The sequence below is a fragment of the Brachionichthys hirsutus genome, chromosome 14 (genome assembly GCF_040956055.1).
Source record: "Brachionichthys hirsutus isolate HB-005 chromosome 14, CSIRO-AGI_Bhir_v1, whole genome shotgun sequence".
Lineage (NCBI taxonomy): Eukaryota > Metazoa > Chordata > Actinopteri > Lophiiformes > Brachionichthyidae > Brachionichthys > Brachionichthys hirsutus.
The window spans coordinates 6,045,434-6,068,783 of record NC_090910.1 but is presented as its reverse complement, the minus strand read 5'-3'; the positions used below and the strand labels follow the sequence as shown (position 1 = coordinate 6,068,783).

General features: G+C 41.0%; 1 protein-coding gene across 1 annotated transcript in view; it reads right to left on the bottom strand.

The window, feature by feature from the left end:
* Positions 1-22,812, bottom strand: part of ctnnd2a (catenin (cadherin-associated protein), delta 2a) — a 147,328-nt gene extending 124,516 nt beyond the window's left edge. Inside the window, exon 1 of the mRNA XM_068748223.1 lies at positions 22,684-22,812. Within this exon, the coding sequence (XP_068604324.1) occupies positions 22,684-22,812 (129 nt within the window). The remainder of the gene's footprint in view (positions 1-22,683) is intronic.
* Between the last annotated feature and the right edge of the window lie 538 nt (positions 22,813-23,350).

Below are 23,350 nucleotides of genomic sequence, written 5' to 3'. Positions count from 1 at the left end.
TATTCTACTTTATATTCAAGAGCATTTTATTTATAGAGCTATGGGTGGTGCTGACCTCAACATGAGGGAAATGGCTTGTGATCAAGAGATTGCAATTTCAGACCAGCTGGAAAATTCTGGGGATGCCTTTGAGCAGGGCAGTCTTTCTGTCAGCTCCGGTGGAGCTGCCCAGTGGTATAAAGTCTAACAGAAACCTGTGCTGTGCTGCGCATCTTCCAGATGAAACTGGAAGAGCAAGTGCATGAATATGAAGCACTGCTATACTGAAAGAGAGCGAGCAGTCTCAGCAAAACTCTTCCATGAACAACAGATTAAGAAAAACGCATGCTTATTCACCCAGCAAGAGTTGTCTCTGACTTCTTTGTCAGCTCTTTCCCCACCTGTCCTCTATCTTTGCCACATGATGTGACAGAGGGGGGGGGGGCTCCAGAGAGGGCATCCATTGGAAATCACAAATCCTTGGTTGGATAGATTAGCCTCTGCAAACCTTTACAAGCTCACAAAGACCAGGTCTGACATATGCAGACCCATTCACAAGCGTTTGCCAGCGATACATAAGAGCACAAGCACAGCGCCCTAAAATAAACAGTGTTTAAAGGAAGCAGAGGCGACATGAATGGCACATCCTGTTCCTCCACCAGGAGCAAAGAGTCCCCTAAGCCTAAGGTACTGAAACCCATCACACTCCCTGGAGGTTGTTTTAATGGTTTGGAATTTTTGATACTCTCAAATTTAATGTAAATAAAAATAAATATCATTAGTTTTTCTACTTCAGAAGTTTTTCTCTTTTAGAAGTGTCAAGGGTGAAAACGAGAACCATTGTAAAGGGTAAACTGTAATCAATGATGAGCCTTTTATTAGCATGTACGGGGAATAGAGTACAGATATATACTGCGCAATTGAATGCATCACAACGATGGACAGTGGTGTCAGGTTTGCATGTAGTGTAGCTTGCACATGAACGTGTTTGAATTTGTGTACAATATGCAAGTGCAGGTAATCAAAAGCATTTAAGTATCCGAGTGGATGTGTGTATCAAAGCTAGTGTGTGTGTGTGAGTGTGTGTGTGAGTGTGTCTCTAAGAGTGACATGCATGAGAATGACACAATCACAGACGGGCCCTTCAGCACAGTTTTCTATGACGAGCAAAGGGGCTTAACAAGCTTCTTTGCCAGCTCCTTTTCCGTGAAATCCATTCACAGCATTAAAATAAAGCAACAATTCCAACCATGCTGACAAAGCTAAAGTGTGTGTTCCATTTTTTTGTGAAGTGAATCGCCAGTGTGTGTCTTTGGCAGGCACGAGAGATAAGTAGTTGAAGTAAACCATCCTGTTTTGGACAACCAATTCTTTATACATCTTTTACTAACCCCTATTTGGTTTCTTCTACCAACATGCGGATGCAATTGCAAGTGATCACTGTGATAAAATGTTAAGTGCTTGTTGTCATTTGAGGCAGGAGCTATGTGTGGAGCAAACACCTCTGCACCGACACAAATGTCAATGCTCTCAGGCTCCAACCCTCCTGAGGCTCTAACTGGTTCTCAGTTGTCTTTACAATCAATCTGACTGCAAGGAGCAGATTCGTGGGATTCTTTGAGCTGCAGATAATATTAAATCACCAATTTGGCAGGAGTCTGTAATTAATTGAATGCAGTTGTTGTTTTTCCCCACAGAGGCTGCTGGAATTTTAAACAAACATTCACCTGTATGGCTCTGTGAATTAAACACACACTTATTTTATTTGTACCTCATATTATTGTCTTGACACAGACTAACAATGAGTTTTCTAATTTTCTTAAAAAACTGACTGGGGAATCACATTAAACACTTGTTTTCAGTGAATCAGAAGCTTTCATGACTTGCTGCTATGAGAAGTGTTCTTTTTCTGCAGGGACACTGCGCTGAACAGTTCGCCCCACCTGAGCAGGCACTCATAAATCTGCATTAGGCTGCAGCTGCCCTCATACATCTCTAAATAAAACAAATTATGTAGAGAGATTTATTGTTGCTTTTAAACAAACCCGGCATACTCGCTGGCAGCCACAGGCGTGTTTGGGGCCTTGGGACACCCAGCGGAAAGAATACTACATTCTTTGATAAGTACTACTGCTGAAGGTGCTGCTGTCATCATTGAAAGAAAATGATTGATTGTGGATTATATCTACAAGCACCATGAAGACTGGACACTATATAAATGCAAGCGCTGCACTTCTTACTGTCCAAGATTCCATCCTCGATAAGGGATTTTATCAATCAGGCAGAAAACACAATCCTATTCATTCATTCATTCATTTTCATGTTGGCTTTATCCACCCAGCGGGTTATGGCTGTCATGGCTTTTCTATGGGTGAGAGGCGGGGTACCCCCCGGAAGCGTCGCCAGCACATCGTGGGCAGACAATAAGGACCCACAAATGCACAGACTGATACCTTGGGACACTTTTGGTCTGCCCAATTCGCCTAAATTGCATGTTTCTGAATGTGGGAGGAAACCGGGAAAAACCCATGCGAACCCGGTATTTTCTTACTACGCCGACTACGCCACCGTGCCGCTCCAATCATGTTTTGCATTTAATTATTGTACAGAATCTGGATATCAGGTTTATCTACATCAGCTTTGTTTCACGTTCTTTCTTTTTTTTTTTTCACTGTCTGCATGCACCAAGCACCTGTGTATGATTGACAGACTTATTATTATTGAAGTAGCAATTTGTGACTTATCATGAAATGAAAAAGTGAAAATAAATTCACTATATTGCTGAAATGTGACATTTATCTTGTGAATTGCTGCGCGAAAAAAGGCTAATTCAAGAATTTCAGCAGCAGATTATTTCAGTCTCCAGCTCTGCTCTGGCAACAGGGCTCACTATCTGCACCAAACACTGATCCAAGGACCGCAAGGACATGTAAGACAGAGGCCAATTCATTCTTTCAATTTTCTGTGTATATTAACATGATTGTGATCATCAGATTTGTTGATAGTGATAAATGAGGTTAATCCAAGTGTATCGGTTTTGTTTTTTTGTTTTTAAAACAAAAGGCTGGAAAGTCTACATGCAATTTATAAACACACAAACAATCACATGTACGTAAATGCACGTGTGTAGATGCCTTGAATCTGAAAAAGATACAGGTAACATTTCAACAAAATAAATGAGATCTACAGGAATATTGCCATAAAATACACAACAATACTTGAATCATGTATAATTTATATCCGGGGCCGAGGCCCTTTTGACAATTCCATATCAAAGGGCAGTGGAATTAAAGTTTTTCACAGCACAGTCGATTGAGACATGAGAGTCAATAAGAAATGACAGCGGAGAATACCACCTCACTGGTTCAGGCTGAAGCAGAGACGAAGGTTCAGGAATCTTTAAAATGCCCTGGTTAAAAGTAGAGCATGATTTGTTTTTGAAAAAAACGAGGAATTCCTGAACTCCTTATATTACCGGTAATACAATACTTATTACCATTAAATTATTGTTCTATAGACACACTGCTCTATTTAATGCGTTTTCTGACTAGATCACTGACCTTTGTGTGGAGTGACTCATTTGTGGGCTGCGTATACAAATGGAGATGGAATCTCTAAAGGCAAACAGAGAGCTGGGGACTCCACTGCTAATTGGCAACAGAGAAATGAAGACTGTAGGCATGTCATCTCATTAGTAATAGAAAGAGATAGGTGAGGGTAAACGAGTGGAGAGAAGGAGAGAGGGGAAGGGGAAAAAATTAGGAGAAAGGAGAGTTGATGCAGGAAGCAAGAGAGGAAACGGGTGGAGGAAGCAAGGCTAAAGTAAAAGCTGTGAAAGTCTATATGCAAATAAAGTGCACACAAAATCCTGCAGGGCACAGATCATTGACCACAGATTATTCTGAGTTGATGTGTCACAGTTGTTAAAATCAAATAACACACCACAAGACATGAAGCCACTCAACAAGCATAATGTTAACATGTTGTTTACATCTGCAGTTTCAACATAACAGCAAATATTTTCATAGATTTATTTGAGTAACTTTAAGATGCAGGCAACGTCTTTAGGATTTCCTTTACTTCATTCACTGAGCTTCTTTCGGAGCTTCTGGGTACGTGGCTTGTAATGCCTATGATCAAGAACAACCCTTAAACCACAGAAAAGGAAAACATATGTGACAATATTTTCACACCGATCGTCTCCAGAGACCAATTAGATTGCTTAGGACATAAGCAAAGTTGGTATGACTTGAGAAATGGCATGCAGAGGCCACCATCGAGGAGCTGACTCAACAGCAAATCCAGTCTGAATGTGGCCACAGTGAATCTGGCTTTGTGGTTGTGTGTGTGTGTGTGGGTGTGTGTGGCAAAGTGCGAGAGGAGGTTATTAACTGTCAAATGTTCTTTCCCCTCAGCAAAGCATCATTAGGTAGAGACATGGCTCCCGGCCCCCCTCTGAGCGAAATGAAGGCTAGCAGGGACTGACGGGAGGAGGGCAGGAGAACGACAGGGCAGAATAATAAAAACAGAGTAGAGAGGAGGAAAAGCTGCAGTGGGTGACAGCAGGGGTGTTACTGTATGTACACAGATAATATGCAAGAAGGCAACAGACAAACGAGAGTTACGTAGACTGGGGGATATGTCTTCTTTATAAAGCTTCATCCTCTATACTCTAAATTGTGTGTATATATTGTAGAGTTTTACCAAACCCTCTTCCGGTTCTTGTTCTCCGTAGTGGGTGCATATTCAATGAGGAGAATGTGGGTTTAGAATCCCATCTAAATACGGAAATTCCCTACAATATATAGACAGAGAGACAGACAGAGATAGATGCATCTTTTTCTAATGATATCACCCACTGGGAAGATTGTTCAACGATTCCGGGGAGATCTGAGAAAGGGAAGATGAACAGAGCAGAGCGGAGGGGAAGGGCACCATTAAAGTGTTTTACATTTCTCTCCTCACCGTTCACGGTGAATTACAGTAAGATGAGCGAATCGGAGATAGAGAACAGAAAAATAAATAAATGACAGCGACAGAGGTGAAGGATGGAGTTTAAAGAATGTCTGCTTGAAGTGGAGTCAGTCCCTTAGATTTGTCATCCGACACCATCGTCACGCTCAGCACTTTCATTGGAGCGGGACCGCTGAGCGCTTCCCCCCCCGGAGATGAAGGAAGACGCACGCAGCCACACAAACACAATGACAGCAACTTCTCAATGTTAAACCAAAGTTTCAAGTTGATTTCTTGGCAAAAAAGAAATGAAATTGCTTATGTTGTATGAAACTGAATTCATTTGAGAGAGATTGCAGCGCCCTACTTTTTTTTTTATGAAATGTCTTATCCCTCTTAGATGACAGACCAAACTCAGCATGACACACGTTTTTGAAAATGTTTCCCATCCTTGGTGGGAGTAGCGCAGAACTTTAAGAAGACCAAAAAAAACAAAAACAAAAGACACTACTGTAATGCCATTTCAGAGCAACATTAGGATGCATATTAATAAGCAATTCAATTAAAATGTTTGATCTTATTGCCCTGCAATGAACTGGCGGCTTGTCCAGGGTGTCCCCTGCCTCTCGCCCATTGACTGCTGGGATTGGCTCCAGCTTGGCCCGCAACCCGATACAGGATTAAGCGGTTGGGACAATGAATGTTTGATCTTATTAAAGAGTGAGTCATCTTGGTTCAATTCCATCTTTGTTAAGATTTGCAAAGCAGGTTTACTGGTTGTCTACAGGCCAGCAGTGACTTTATTTTTTTTTTACCAGTTTACTCCAGTCTCGCTTTCAAATGCAACCCCAACTAAACAGTGTTCAAGTGCCACTCGGACAAAGACGGATGGATAAGTATTACACACCAACGTCCAGAACGCCAATGCATGTCATCGCATAGTGCCAGAAAAGGGGTGAAAATCGGAATGTCCATCTAGCCGTCATGTTCCCATCAGAGCTAATTGGAGATGGAACCGATAAATGACTCCCGCATTCACCCTGCCGAATGAATGCCAACTGTACCTTTTCCCAGTGAAGAGAAAAGCCAGATGTGAGTGGGTGATGTGTTCCTTGTGAGAAAGTTATTACTAAACACCTATTGTATCCTCTTATCTTCATCATTCTGCTTCTCAAGGAGATCCAATGAGCGAGGATCAGAATCAGCCTCGAAGTTACTGCTAATAAATATTCCATTATTGATCAGTGATACAGGAAAATTACAGTTCTAAAAAAACATGTGCAAAGCCCCTTCAGATATTTCAGTTCAGTCTTTTTGCAATGCAGTTTGTTGAAACAGTTCAGCCTGTGAGGAGAAAACATATAATTTCATGAATCCGCTCTAAATTAAAATGTGAAGTAGAAGGTATTGCCGGAAGAAAGTTAATCCTGTTGAGAATAAGGACGGGATTGGGTTTTGGAAAATATAAATAATATTTGCATAATTAAGACGCAGCCCATTGTATGCATGCACAGAAGACTTTAAAAGCATACAGTGTATACACACCACACACACACACACAACCCCACAGACAGAAATGTTTCAAAAGACATCAGAACAGATTAGAATAATATGAGATATGGCGCAGGACCACATACACACACGCAGTATATGCATACTGTTGATTTACATAAAAAACACACACAATCACATGAAACTGAAATGAAAGCGAAAGGCTCTCATCGATTATTTTTGACACTTTACTCCATTTTTCTTTTTAAAATGTCATTTCCTACAGCTGCATAAATTCAGTGTAACATTACGGGCTGATAAATGACCTTCACGGATACAGATGCACAGAGAGAAATAAAAAAATATATAAGCAAAACAAAAAGCCATGCAATAAATCTGTTTTCATTTGGAGTGGCTGGTTGAGTCTAGTGCTCTATACTGGCTTATTGCTTTGTAAGGTCGTGCAGCTGATATATGGAATGACTGGAGATCGCTGGAGTGAGCCTGTTGGTACGTTTATTGAGATATCGCTGGGTTGTGCGTGGCTATAAGCCTGAGGTGGCCTGTAACATGACTCATCTTAATTTGTACATACCAGTGCTTCTTAAAAAGGTTTGGGTGAATGTTTTAGCCAGATCTGGCACATAATTTTATTGTGGTGGTTTTAAAGAATCTTAAAGATGAAAGCAATACAACACAATATGTGCCAAAAGCGACTGTAAATATGGTGTACAGTTTCACACTGGTCTATCACCATGTTATTGGATGAAAATATGCTGACTGTTTATACCTCCCTGGGGAAAAGCATCTCCACTTTCTTTTTCTAATCATTATATTCAGTCATGGTCAGTTCTCAGCAACTGGAGCCAGAAATACTCCAGGGTATCGTAAACGTCTTCATCTAACTCCTATAAAGCAAGGAGGCAACACACTGAGAATGGGATAGTGGTTCAAGTTGTTTTTTCCATGAGGAGTCTACTACAACAAACATTATTGATTGTGTTTTGTCTCATGCTTTGAGCAGATTCCATGAAAGATCTGTGTGTGCAAAAGATCTTGAGGCATTTCATAGCGATAGTTCCTAACTCATATTATAGCTTATTATAGTCATAATATATTTTTTATGTATTTATCTGTAATAATGATGTCGGCATCCATTTTACAGCTCACCATAGAGATTATTGTAACAGCTGAGACTATATATACTGTATGTCTGCGTGTGTTTTTTCTATAATAAAATTTTATAAATAGTTGATAATATTTTATATGTGCACGTATATATGCAATAAAGTTTAATCTAATCCGGTATTTTTTATTCATTTTATTTTTTGCTTTTTTGACAGACGGTACTATGACGACTTCATGACCCGCCCTACTCTGCCTGTGATTGGCTTCGTACGACTATGACATTTCTCATATAGGTTATATAGGTTCTGTCAGTAAGGAGCTAAACCAGTCTGAGGCAGAATAAGGTGTGTTATGGCACTGCCATAGTGGGAATCATATTTGTAATGTGATTCCCACTATGGCAGTGCCACTTTTGTTTTATTCTCAGCCTTTTCTGCTGAATTATTTTTTTATTATTGGGAGAAAATGGCAATATTGTAACAGAGGAATCTCAACTTTGCCACAACCTGGCAGCAGGAAACAGGAAGAATATCTCAGTCAATATAAAAATACATTATTCACACACTTCTACTCTAAGGTTTTGTCCCATTTAAAATAAAGAAAACAGTAGGGGCACAGAAACATGATTTTGTTGATCACCCTATAGATTATGATAAAGATGAATGTGCTTTATTTAAATGAATTAAGGGTAGTTAATGGAGAAACAGACATTTATTGATAAATAGGATTTAAACAAATGTTTATATTTAGGTTTTACACAGCTTTTATTTTATTTTCCATTATGTTTTTCTACTACAAATTAATATTGTGATAAAAGTATATTCCTCTATCATGTCACGTACAGAGAACTGGGCCAAGGATCAATACCACATTTCAGAGATGATGAATAAAATACCCCATTGAAGAGCAAAAAGTAATTAAAGGCCTGATTGATGCGATCACCACTCAGCCCGCAGTGCTCATGATGTCATGCTGGATGGTGTTGGGTGCAAAGAGCAGCCTTTTACAGCCTCTGTTATCAAATTTAGGGTTGGGCAGATGGCACTTTGGCTTTTAGCATTAGCTCATTTGTGAACACAGAAGAAGAAAGCAATTTAGGCTAAAGATGCAATCTAAGGGCAAAAAGAAAGTGCATGTGCATTTCTTTGCAATGCACAGCGACTGGCCATTCACAAAACGTAACCCGCGTTCCGCTGCATTCAACCTGTGTCTTGCTCGACTTTGAGATTCTGTCCTCTTGTTGTTATTTTATTATTCTTACCTTGCTTGTTTCCTCTTCTGACTTGAGTCATCTATTCATTTGCTGACTTCCTGTTCCTCTAAGCATCCATACGCATTACCATGAAAATGCACGTCACGCCTGAGTACTTATCTGGCAGACAGGCTTGTCCTAACCTCCGATTCACACCAGCATAATCTCCTGTTGCCCGTTCTGCAGCTCATTACCACGTCCAACAAGGTAGAGAAGAACTTGATATTTATGATATGGTATGCATATTAGCCATCAACAAGTTTGTGAATTTGCTGTCACTATTTGAATGAAATGTTCCTTCTGTAAACAAATGCAACAACTACACGGAAGCCACTATCTACAATTACAACCAACTGTTTTATCTGTTGTGTTTTGCTTTATTTTGCCTTCTTCATTTTTTCCCACCATTTACCTCTTTTTGCCGCTTTCGTGCGTCATTCTCTCTGCAAATTACTGCAGTCTTCCTCACACGTCATGTCTCTTGCATTGCAACCTGGAACTGCTTTCTATTTCTGTCACACATTTTTCTATTTGCTATCCATCTTAAGGCCTGAACGCTTTCCTCTGGTACTTCCTGCTACCTTCTGACCGACCAGATTTCCATCAAGCAATCCTTCCCTGAACTGCCTTCCCCCTTTTCACCCTCTCCATAACAAACCTATCCTCTCGGCAGCAGTAAGACATCATGTTTTACTCTTTGCACATGGGACTCCAACATTTTAGCGAGGTCAATGATATTATGATAAAATACACTGGACTCCAGCTGTCTCTTTACTGCAGGGGATAAGCTACAGCTACAGTTACAGCTGAAATGTTTGTGTCTGGGATTATCCAGATGTAAACAATGGGGGGCAAAGTCTTCTAGGCAGACAAAGAGAGTCGGCGGGTGTGTTATGTGAGTGTAGAGTATATGTTTGCCAGGACTCTCGGGAGAGTGTGTGCGATCCACAATGCTCGGTCTCTTGGAGAGGAAAAGGAAGACGGAAAAATTATATCCAACGTATGGTATCTCTCTCTCTCTCTCTCACACACACACACACGTCAGTATGATGTTTACATGTTTCTATCCTCGACACCCAGTGTACAGCCCAGACCATCAATGTGCTCAGTAAACTGAGACAAAGCCACCTAGGCTAAAGCTCCCATCCTCCAGAAATAACTTGTTATCCTGTTGACTAGATGTAGCGTGACATATTGTGCTGTCTTCTGGCTTACCTTTGGCCAGCGGGGCCCACTGGGCAAATGTCTGCACCTCCACTCCGTCTCCCTCTCTCTGTTTCTGAGTCACACTCTGTCATTCTTCTCCGGCCTCCTCCTCTTTCTTAGTCCCCCCTGGTTCATCCATCTACCCTGCCTTGCCATATCTTCTTACATCAGAGCAACCATCACATGTTCTAACTGTGTTCCCTAATTATTTTCCGACAGTTCTCCCTCTACCAGTGCAATGATCTGGTTGTAAGAAAAAAAGGTTTTATGACCCCCGCCTGCGTTTATGATATTTCAAAGTGTTGCATTCCTGTTTGCGTCTAATACAACAGAGGATGAGAGAAAGTGTCAGCAATAGAGGAGAACAGAGAAGGAAGGAAATGGGGAGAGACCAAGAGCTAGTGCGAGAGCAAAGGCGAGGGATAAGCGCTTGGAGAGACGTGAGGAGGCAAAGAGTGCTGACACTGAGCTCAGGTGTTACAGTCGATCTGGTGTCCCCGGTGGATAAAAGACCTCAGCTTGTTTTAGAATCAAAAGCACCGTTGTCAAGTTAGTCATGCAGTGAAGCTGTGAGCGTTTGCGTGTGTGTGTCCTTGTCGTGAGGGAATGTGACGATAAGGCATAATTGGCTGTTTCAACAGAGAAAATTCTAGGATGGAATTCGTTATTATTGACCGATCACTGGCAATCCTCCAACTACAAATGAATAATCAGCAAAATGTGCCCTTTAACCAAAAACCTTATTTATTCTGCATCAAAATGAGACAACTGGTTGAGCCGTTACCATTTTGATTTTGATTTTTAAATCTATTTAACCGAGGAACCGGCTTTGCATTAAAGCAGCCATAGTATAACAACTTGTTGAAATCATCAGTCGCCAGAAGCACTAAAAGTCACGTAACAACCACGAGCTGCCAGGACCAATCATACGCAGGATGAAGCCGTGAAAGAATATTGTTGATATTTCACTGACGCCCTTCTGAACTATTGACCTTGGCATGAAAGTCATTTCAACACCGACAATCACCGCAGTGCGGTTTTTCCAATTCTGTCAGGGGTCATTGTTGTTAATGGCCGATAGAATCCTTCATTTCATTCACATGGCCCATTTCTTTCAAAAGCAGTGCTGTGATATGCAGCAGTACTTGTTGAGCTTTTCTGGCTCAGCATCAACAGCACCGCATGCTGGCACAGTTTTGCCCATAACATCAAACCCGATCGCTTGTTAAATTAAAGCTGGGCAACACTGTATGACTGTAGAAATGTTTTTGGCTTAATTCAATCTCATACTGTACAAATACATTTTGGCAAAAACGATTGTATCGAAAGCTCCGATGGGTTGAACAGAAGTCGGTTTCCTAGTACAGGGTTCGCAACACGTATTTATTACTGCAGTGTAAGAAGTATTTTCTTTTCATCTTTGTGTTTTCCTCCATGCTTTGCTGCCAAAGTGTCTACTACATTAAATACAAATACTTTTAGTAGTTTGTTGACAAATCTTATACTCAAATCCAAATGCCTCAGCCCATTCCACGTCACTTCGTTTCACTCAAAATCGAGTTTGGGAATTCAACCACTGGCTGGGCTTCGACTTCTCAAAGAGCCCGATGGAAGCCAAGAAAAGTTCTAAAACATCAGAAATGTACCGCCAAATCACGGTTTTGGGAGCAGATGCTCTGGCTTCATGTGGGCCACTGATGTATTTTATATTGATATATTTTCCCACCTGCTTGGAATGTGCAATGGCTGGACCTGCAGCGGCAGAAGAGGCCATTGTCTCTCCTCCCAGAACCTCCTCTACATCCCCTGGTCTTCTGTTTCACTGTCTCCCATAAGATGACAGCACTATATGTTCTCTCTTTCTATGTCCTTCCCCTGGGAGTCTTTGCCGTGCCCATGTCCCACTGTGGTTTTCAGACCCACAACTGCAGGTTCTATTTCTATGCTTCAAATGATCCACAGACTAAGTTTAAAATATTTAATGCAGTGTTGACAGACCACCGGTCCCCTGTCATCCATCCAGGAGGGCCAAATCAGACTGGTGCAGGGTGAATGCCTCACCTTTCAAAGGCACATTACAGATGCATGGCGACTCTGATCAAGTGTTCTAAAAGGTGAGGGAATAAATCCACACTGGCAGGAAGGATGTGTTAACCTTTCCACCCAGAATCGTAATAAAGGCGAAGGAGCAAAGTTGATACTAGCCATGCCATCTAAGGGAGGGATGGAAAAATAACAAGGGGAGATGAAATGACAGAGCAGGCAGGTAACTGTGGTATAGGTAGAGGAAGGCAGAGAGAGAAAGGATGAATGATGACTGACGGAACCCCCCCAAAATGAATGAAAATACAGACACATAAAAGAAGAATTTGAAAAAGGTATTGCGTGGGAAAGAAAAAAAACTGTAAAAGATGAGAAAGAGAAGGAGGAATGTAGAGTCTAATAAGGTCATGGAACCAAGTGCAAAAAAAAAAAAGTGTCCGGAATTCATCCACAGCATCAGGTAAAGTCAAGCAAAAACAAAGGGAGGGAAAGTAAGAATGGAAAAGAGAAGAGAAAGAATCTGATACCCAAAAGCGATGGACAGAAAGGGAAGAACTGATATGTCGACAGAGACAGAAGTCCCCTTTGAGAACATGTCTACTGACTTTTACATTTAGGCCAGGCTGGCTATGGCTGCTGCCATGGGCATACCCCACTGACAATATGACATCTCCAGCCCAAACTGGTAGCAGAGCAGAAGCAAAAATAGCAAATGAGGTTTTGCCCCTTACCACCACTAAAATATTCAACAAGCAGTCCAGAAAGAGAATTGGAACTGAGTCCCTATATGATTATACGGCTTATCAAAAATCGTTTTAAACTGCCACAAGCTTAAAAATACACATTTAGAAAATGTCAGGGGCTTCTTAATCAGAGTCACTTTGGTTGCCATGTTGAATTACAATAGAAGCATATTTGTTGATACGGTAGTAGAATTGCTGAAACGAGTTGCATATCTTCTGCAATCAGAAGACATGAGGGCTTAACGTGGGTTTAGAAAATACTGTATTCTAATATAAACGACAGACATCCAATACGCAGTTTCCTCAAGAGTGCAATGGAAAATGATACCAAATCCTATAAATCAAATGTCATTTTCTTGACCGCCTCGAGGCTGCTGGCAATGATGGATGTAAGCACAAAGTAATGATGGGAACATTTAGCAGAGACGATATCTATGGCAACCACAAATTACTTCACCGTAAACAACAACAACAACAATGACAGTGACAAACGCAAGCAAGCTCATTAGATATGGTTAGATGCACATCTTCAACTGCCGCAGAGCACTGTGGGTAGGGTGTGCGTGTGTGTGTGTGTGTGGGGGGGGGGGGGGGGGTAAAGCCTCATTTATTCCACACAGACAGAATGCAATGAGAGAATGAAACACAGGAATGAATGATGGGTGGAGGTGCAATAGAGCAATGCAAGACTAAAGGAGGAAAGGGTGAGAAAATAACAGGAAGGAGATAGGGAGAGAGAGAAAAAGATGGAGTGATCTGCCTTATTTCCAAGACAACTCTGATGACAGAGCAATTCTTCATTAGCCAGTCTCTTTACAGTGTATATGTCAACCCTGGCGGCCAGACAACTGCAGAGGACTGTGTGATCATAATTTATCTATTTAGAAGGCAGAGGGGACGAAGCGACTGTGCTGCACAGCGCTGCCAGCTAACTTATCCCGCCTCCCTGTGAAATGTAGTGCAGTGACATGTTACAATGAATGACTAGGGAGCTGCAGAGATCAGAACTAAACCTCACAGAACAGCATATGGAGATGTAATGTCGCATACAGTAGTCACAAAGCCATGCATCATAGTGAGCGTACAACACTGAAAAACATGCTGCAATATGGCAGGTTTAAGTCTCAGGTCCTCCAATAGAAGTGACAATAACTCGCTGGTGCCCTTTTTATTTTTGTCACTTATGCCCCAGTACAGCCTGATACCACCACATCATTTCTTTGAAGTATCCAGCACCTCAAATAGAGAACACCAAGCATATATTGGAGCTGTGTTCTGCAGAACATGTAAAATCAGAAGTATTCCCTGATAAATAATGTTTAAAAAAAATGTCAGTGAACTGATCAACACATTTTCTGAGTTCTTTGCCTCCCCAGCTCTTTAATGGCTCTTTCCATCACAGAGTAATCTTTCCATTTTCTCATTTTCAGATCGATAGGAGCTCAGGGAGAATGAAAGGCCTATTTCCTCTCAAATAGGGATAAAGCTTAACCACACGGGGCTGTCTCATGTTTTCTAATCATGTCAGCAAGACTACAGGACCAGATGAACGAGCATCAAGTGTTCAGTGAAACTAAACTTGGGAATATTAAATGGAGCTAGATTCTTTCACAAACAGTATGATGTTTAAATATGTCCGTGAAAGTATAAGAGTACACACATCTGTCCTGAAGACATGACGGATGACATGCTGGTCATATATATCCTGATTTCCCAGTTTGGGATGAATAAATTACATCTTATCTCTGATCTTATTTCTGTCCCTCCGAAAAATTAGAAATACAAGCGACCCTCAAATATACATATGACTATAGGAAATAGAAATAAAATATACCCTGCCTTGCAATGAGCTGTGTGGCTCGCCCCCGTAGTCAGCTGGGATAGCCAGCTAAAGATGAGACGGCTACGATCGTCTCGTCTTCAAAAAGATCGATGAATGAAATTATAACTCTTTGCAGCTGGATATCACTTTTAGTCATCAGAGGGAATAATCTGAAATCAATATATGTTCTGGTTGTTATGGGTCTACTTTTGATTTGTAAAAAAGTAACATTCCACTGAAGACAGACAGACAGACACACTACATGCATGCTATGTCTTCATTAAGAAGCACTGTCTGCTTACATGTACCTCATCATCAAGCCTTCATCCCCACAGACAAATCATTAACTATCCTCCACATGTTCCGTCTGAAAGGTGATGCGGACTAAATGACCTAAAATTCAGCTTTATTTAATTGTATTAGTTTAATTCATTCATTCAGACATCGGTTACTTGCTAAACAATTTCATCATTCAATTACATCATTCATTCATAAATATCTACAATAAATATGCTTAGTTTAGATAACCCCATCCCGAGTCTGAAGAAGTTCTACTTCCATTATAACAATGATGAAGACCATTATAATAATTTGCTACTTTCAGACATAAGACTACTTGATTTGATGGGACTAATATTCCTCCTATTTAATTAATCAGTCAATCTACTGATTGCTTAATCAGTGCAGGGGATGCCTCATAATTTGCGGAGCGCTTGATATGAAGTCCCGTGTGTAGTAGAAGTCAGTAATTGAATTGTGTGCACAGACTGGGTGAATATACTGCATATCAGACCAATAATGGGATATTGGAATTTCTAGCTATCAATCAATAATGAATTTGATAAATTACATGGATGATAAAAAGCCATTATTTGGACTTATTAAATGTGGCAGTTGCACACATATTGGAGAGTCGTATGCACGTTGAAAGGTAGAGCAGGAGGCACAGAAAGCTGAGACCGTCAGTGAAGTCGTATCCCACACAAACTGATAAAAACAATGGAGAATGAGAAGTGAAAGCAGTGTGGATTCTGTATGGGAAAGTTACACCCACTCAACAGCATCTGCTGTGTCAGCAATTGTTTTGTGTGATAGGGGGGACTCCTGTCCAACAGGACCACGTCCCCTGGTGCCCTAACCCTACTTTTCTTTCCTTTTTTTAATACAAAAAGACGTATTTAACTACCATAAATGCTTAATGGTCCATTGTGGTATTGGAATCAATGTCCAGGAGGCATTGCTCAATAATCCAACCTGTTTACACACACAGCTGTACAAATACTGTCCCAGAGATGGTAGTACAAAACCAGAAATAGTCAGCAGCTATTCAACAGATCATTATTGCTTAAGGGATGAGAGCTAACAAAGAGTATCTGCCACTTGCATTAAAGTTCTAGTTTAACCTATAGGCATTCAAATTTAATATATTATTAGCATTCAGAATGTATGTTACCCATGGCTATTGCAATATTAGCATTCAAGTTAATGCTAACAAGTTCATCTGCATGCAAGAGATTGCAAGCTTGAGTTAGAGTTGAGGCTCAGGTAATATTAGCATGCATATGGCGGTGGGACTTTGTGGTAAAGATGGAGGAGGCAGGAAGAGGCCCCGCTTGGCATGCAGGGTCAGCAATGGGCTCTGTCATCAAAGGAAAAAGCTGGGAGGATGGTTGGAAGAGAGAGTGGGGGTGGGATGGTGGCACGGGTTATTGTAGATATCCCAGTGGACTGATGACGCAAATTATTTAAGGGGGGGGGGGACTCAGTCCTACTCACCGAATCCCCACAAATACACTGCTTTGTTTACGTTTCATGAAGGTACAAGCATATGGACACACAATAAACTTCAACTGTGCAAAAAGTAATCACAGATACACTTACAACTAACGAGCCTGTTTATTAGTAGATAATCCAAGGTCCCTGTGATTAAAACAGCTCCAAGGCTCTCCTGACACTCCATTACCCAGCATGCCCCGGGTGAGGCACGACTGTACATATTGATTCCATGCCTCATTAGACTTCCTGTCCAACAATGTCATTGTTCTACAGGAGTCTGCATCATTGTTAAATGAGCAGGCATAACTCTGGGAGGGGGACAGTGGACACATGACAAATGAACACATTATTACTGAGTCGAGCCTTGTTGGACCATCGCAGGGGAAATATTGACAGGCTTCAGACCTTTGGTCCAGTTTTCAAATTTCAGTAGTTGCTGTAGGCAGCCTGTAGCTATAATAGGAATACAGGCATAACTGGGGGGGGGGAAAGCATCAGTATTAGCTGTTTGCCTTTCTGCAATCAGTTTTGTGATAGAAGTCAACACACCTCAGGAAAACATCAATACCAGCTGAGAGGGCCAGGTTTATCAGACGAACACAAAATAGATTTCTCAATGTCATTGTTTTCTAGCTTCAAACAATTCATGTAAGAAAATGTGCTTCATTTTTAATGTGGCAGACAACTAAATAATAAAGTCACATTCCTGGTAAATTGGGACAGAGAAATTCATGCAGTGGAAGAGCGGTTTGCTACAGCTGTAATTATACTGGTTAAGTTACACTGGCTAAGATATTTATGGACGTTTCTACCAGTGAGCTCCGGCTGACACCTTTGACTTGCTGCTGGCAAAGAGCATGTTCTGCAGCACTCTTTCAAATTGCCATCACAAACTACAGATGAGGGAGTGCTATTTCCGTAGGAGTCTACATCCTTCATTAGCCTTGATGAGGAAAGTTTGCACACCGAGTTCTTTTTGGTGAGCTTCCCAGCAGTCTCAAGAGTGTTTACGCCGGTTCGTTTATCCCCACCACCAACAGCATCACACTGTCGACTCTCACTGATTGACCTTCAAACGGTAATTGGCAAGTCTGGTTTAGGGGCCGTCTCAGAGCGCTGGGCATTGGATGGCTGCCACTGAATCGCAGCCCTCTCTCCTTTCAGTCGTTCTCTCTCGTACCGCACCTTCCTGATTTTTCTATCTCTTTTTTATGCTTCCCTTAGCAACATTATTTTTTTCTCCAGACCTGTGCATTTTCTACCTGTGCACTCCATCCTGTCCCTTCTCTCTAATCTATCTTTCCCATTCTATCTCTCCTCCTGCCCTCTCTCTCTCTTTTATTGGCAGCTGCAGTCACATTTAGCCTGCCAGCTGCCAGTTATGATGTTGGTGACAGTACAGAGAGGGCACTGGCTGGGCGATGCTGACTAAATGGAACATTGCAGCACCTCTGGCAGACAGAAAATCAAGCTAATTCACACACAGCCACATAGAGAGAGAGGGAGAGAGAGAGCGAGCTGTACAGAGGAACCCACAATATCACTTTAAAACAACTTATATAAATGACCAGATAAATAGCCCAGCTCAGTGAGAGCACATACGCAAAAGAAAGGTTGCCAGCTTGTTGAAAAGGCCGATGAAGAGAAGCAGAGCAGAGAAGTTGAAAGGATAGAATATAAAACATTGCCCTCTCAGCTTTGAAAAATCCTTGCTTCTTGCACACACATAACCAGAAAGCCTCCCTCTGATGTGAACACTTGATAACTTGAGTGGTTAATGGATACTTCTCACATGCAACAAACCTTAGGTGGGACAAACACAGTGTACTTGAAAAACATGCAGACAGAAGTGCTTCAGTGAGAGAAGAAACAGAACTGATGTCCACAACTACAGCAAGGAGGATGAATCTGCAAATATTACCTTGATGAATATTGCAAGTTAAAAAGAAATAAATACGCTGATGATTACAGGTCTGTTTTTTTGACCATATGTATTCATCATTAATGAGGACTTGGTAGGAAAGTCGCAGTATTTAAATTACTAGTATGTACCTCCACTTCCACCAATTCAATTAAAGCCATAACGTTATCAAAATGCAAAATGTACACAAATGTTATCAATAAAATGTGAATGTGTGTTTCCATTCATGTCGTAGTTGGAAGTTAAAGCTTGAACATAAAGTGTCCACCTGCCATTCGCCCTAACTGGCCATGCAATCCACCCCAGCTTGTCGATTCCCCTTCAGCTGCATAAACTGTGGGAAAATACTCAGATAGGTAGTAATACAAGTAATGGACATCGACACAGCCATTTTCAGCCATGATTACTAAAAGCCAATAAAAAGGAAAGTGATTATAATGCCAACGTGTGAGATAGATCTCATTTAATTTTCGCTCTGCTTGCATCCTTATTCAAATGGGCAAGGAGGATGTGAGGCAACACTTTGAATATTCTTTTGAACATCCTAATAATATTCCTTCTACATTTTCTATTACTGCTCAACACTTAACATAAGTATTGCCCTGCAGCCTTTGTCTTTTTTTTCTTTGTGTGTTTGTGTGTCTTTTGTTTTTGTTTTTCTGGCTGTAAAGGCTGCATTGTTGTCCCCAAATAACCATGATCTATTGATAATAGAATGTAATTCAAAACAATAAATTGACCAGATTCAGAGCTAAAATATGGAGATGAAGAACACAGCATAACCTCCTAAAAGCCAGGGTGTTCGGGAAAGATTAACTGCCTCCTCGGCGTTCATTAAATTCATTATATGTGGGACTCATTGCATCACCGTATAAATCAGGGGTAAAGGAAAACATGAAATGAAATGCAGACTATAATTCAGTGAAACAATGTTAAATTGTACAGGCTTATTCCAGAAACATAGCAGGAATTCCAGCTAAATCAGACGATGCAGTGTTGGTTAAATTGCTCTCTGTGGAGCTCCTGAGGCAAGTTGAGACATGATGCAACATCATGCAAAGACTCTTGAGAAACTCGAATGGATCTAATTGTAACAGTACAGCCGTTAAAACAGTCTAACTAGCAAGGGAGATGCCCAACTGGCATTTCTGTGAGAAGGTGGAGATTTTGCATGGCACAGATTTCCAGGTTTTATGACAACTGTAAATCGAATCTGACCAATTAGTTATTTCTGTGGACTGACAACAGAAAAGTCACTAAAGACCATCCATATTTGACAGTTATCATTAACATATTTTTACAGTTCAATTCAATACATTCTACTTGTAATATAATGTGCTGTCATTATTGATTTTGTTTTGTTTTTTGCCTTCCTGATGACACACACAAAATGACGGGGGTGGAAAGAGGGACTCAGTAGACTTCATGCACTTCATGGCACACCGTCAGTAACCCCAGGCCGACAGGGGGAGTTAGCAATGAAGAGTGTAGTGCACAGGGAACTAGCCCTGCCAAGTCCACCGGCTATACACAAGCTACTTTAAATCATGGCGATGTATTTGTGTCCTCTCGTGCATTGCCACTGTAGCTGTTAAACTGGGTGTCCGTGTCACAGCAACTAAACTCCAGGTCCACCATCAAGTTAATGGATCCTCAGTAGCTCTTCCACAAAAACTCTATATCAACAGCCACAAACGAACCTAAGTTTCAGCAGGTGTAAGGAGCACAAACTAATTTAGTGTTTTTTAAAGGAACAATTGAGTTACCGTAGTTTGTGTACCACCATACATAGTTAAAATACTCAGTGTTATTTTAGCTTAATGGTATAGGCAGGTAAGTTTGAAAAGTTCTCATAAATATATCAGATTATGTATAAACTTACTACTAGTCTCAGAAAGGTTCTTTTTGTTAGCCAGGTTTTTATTTTTATTTTTAGCGCTGTGCAGTTCCTCACAGGTGTGTATTCTATTCGGGACACTATTATGGAAAGATGTGTTATGTATGACAATGTGCCACAAAGGGACTGGACCCGCTTGGTTACTGTGATATGTTCATATGCAGAGCTACATCAACACATATTCATGAGGTATCATGTTCTTATGCAAATAAACCTGCTGAAGTTAAGTGTATCATATCCACTGCCTTATCGACAAGCAACTCTGCATGACCACAAGCAAGGGTGCACTGTAAAAAAATGAAATTGGAAAAAAATTATGCATGCGCTTTATTGGAATTATTGATCACAAATTACTTTTAAGCAACAGAATCAATGCAATTAATGCATCCTGTGAGAGCGGTATAGACAAGATGACAACAGGATCTGAAAGTCCATTTTGCGCATGTCAATACTGCTCGTCAAGACACAAAATGTTTGCTTGTCGGTTTCTTCTCTTTGGTTAATTAGCGCTTTCAGTTTATCAGCATTAAACTGCAAGTGCAAGAGACGCACACTCAGAATGTTTGATTTGTTTGTTTTTTTGCTGTGATAGCACTAAACAATTTGTCTCATGGTAAATACAGATAACTGAACATTTCATGTTTTTTTCCATCTTTAAATTGAACATTAAATCCATGCACACTATAGAATAAGAAAAGCTGAGATGCAATGAAGAAAGACAGACGAGTTGACATAGCTCAAATAAAATGTATTGTGTTGTAAACGCATTGTACTTTATACACTGACAATGTAACACAAATAGAGACAGGGGCAACAGCATAATTGGTGATTCAATTATTGACCTCTTGTATTGTATAGGTATTGTGCATCTTCTACTGCTGGCCACTTACCAGCTGCATCAGCTTGAGGTCAAATGCCTTGCTCAAGCATGCGTCATCAATAACGTAGGGAAAGGACAAAAACTCAAAAACAAATGACTTTTGCTCTAAGGAATAATTGTTCGCATATTAATATTGCAGTAGCATGCTAATGAAAACTATGGATGTTTCATGGATCCGACCAAATCCGGTACACTTCAATAGAACTCAATGAGATTTTTTTCTGATGGGGAATGAATACATTCCAGCCATCAATGTGGCCTTTTCCATTAAAACCGCTGCAAAGTATTGTAGATCTGATTAGGCTTATGGCATCACAAAACTGCTGCTTGAATTCCTGAATGTGAAAAGCATTTTGTTTTAGCTCATAGGGTCTTTACAAGCTATTGGACAAAATAAGAAAATCAGATATCAATAGCAACATGTCTGTACTGTTCTCTCTAACTTTCCCAACAGCTACAGCTTCAAATCCAGTCCAAAGCAGGGATCTAATGAAAACACTGCATGCTTCAGTGAGTCAGTAATGAGACAGCACCGAGTGGTTCTCCGTTGGAGGGGAAAAAAAACACAAATGAATGCGATTTGCAAGGGAGAAAAGCTTAAATTGCCATCAGCACTTGCCCTTCACCCACTGCGGGTAAGTGGAACATTTTTGCGGTATTAAATTAAGGAAAATTTAAGCGTCAATGCAGAGAGGCAAAATGATAAATCTATGGTGTATTGCAAATGCTGCTGAGCTAAACGTAAATAAAATAACATTGCATTACACAGAGGAATAAGTCCAAGGCTAAACACAATTCACTGAGCGCAATTAGCGAGAATGTCTTTTTCATTCTGCCAGTGAGGACCGTGCACATGTTCGCGCACGAGGTTGTTTGTTTTGTACTTCAGTAAAGTTAAGATAAACACACAGAGAAGTCTGCCGAGTTAATTGTGCATGTGCCTGTAGTAAGCAAAGCTGTTGAACGCGGTTTCTTTTGTCAATAGAACCCCCGTTTGGACACATCGAAGTAATTAATTAATTAATTAATGTATTAATCAAACCCACAACGCTATGTCATCCCTTCTGTCATAGCACTTCCTACTATGTGCATGGCGGACATTACGGCACCCTATCCTCTTCTTGATTCCCTCTTTTGCCATTCCTGGTGCTAATCTGAAATCAGGACACAATGGCCCGGCACCGTGGCCTGGCCTGTCCCCTTGCAGCAATGCAACTCCCCTCAAATGCTCCCTGTCGAGTAATTGCCGAGACTTAAACGACTTTTTCAATTATCGTACGTCTTCCTGGCTGTAGCTCTGTTGCCCTGTTATCACTGTGTCACTTCCATCCATTACACTCTTGCACTCTCATGGCATCAATCAATCTATGGTTTCTCTTTTAACAAATTAAAGCAGCAGACGGTGTTTTTCTCCATGACGAACAGTGACAACCTCCGACCAGTCTCGCAGCATGCTCTTTAAGTGATACGGTGAAACAGCGAAGTAAAAAAGGAGAGAGGAGAGAGAGGAGCAGCCCAAATCAATTATGTGCCGTCTTACTGGCTGAACACAAGACAAACATGGCGTAGAACACACAGAGGCATGTCCCTACCTGCTCTTTGACAGAGGCAAGAATAGAGGAGGCCGTTTCTGTTTCCGATCTGTCGCCGTTGGAGGCTGGCATCACAGGGGCAACCATGGCCCCCTTCTCCTGCCCGGCAGGTTGCTCTGGCACCGGCATCACTGATATGAACACACACACACATTGAAGCAAGGTTAAGATGACTCCAGTTACAAAGTACACAAAAGAAGTATATATGGGTCATATAAATGTCAATCCTGGGTAAAAGAAAAACACAGTCAGCTCCATTTTCACCCATTTCTAATCACGATTTGCATTTCTGCTATTCAGCACCAGTCACAGATCCAAATGTGTTAAATTTGAGGCTTTGGAAAATCCTGATATTGCGGATAGAATTACTCTTACATGTATTACAAGTATTTTTTAGAACACTCAGAATGTGTTGCTTTGAATGCAAAGCAGAAAATGACAGGTAGAATTACATTTAATATTGGGTGGAACCAAGCCTTTAAACATGATCGCCGGTCTTCAATCATGCCAAACAACCCTGAGTCTACAATGCTGTGGATACTGCCAGTGATTTGTGGCATGCAAATGAACACCCAAGCCTGGACTGTAAATACAACTGGCAATTAGTCTGCACTTCTCACTTCTCATCCGTGTCAGTGCTCGTACGTCAGTTCAGAAAAAGGGCTCT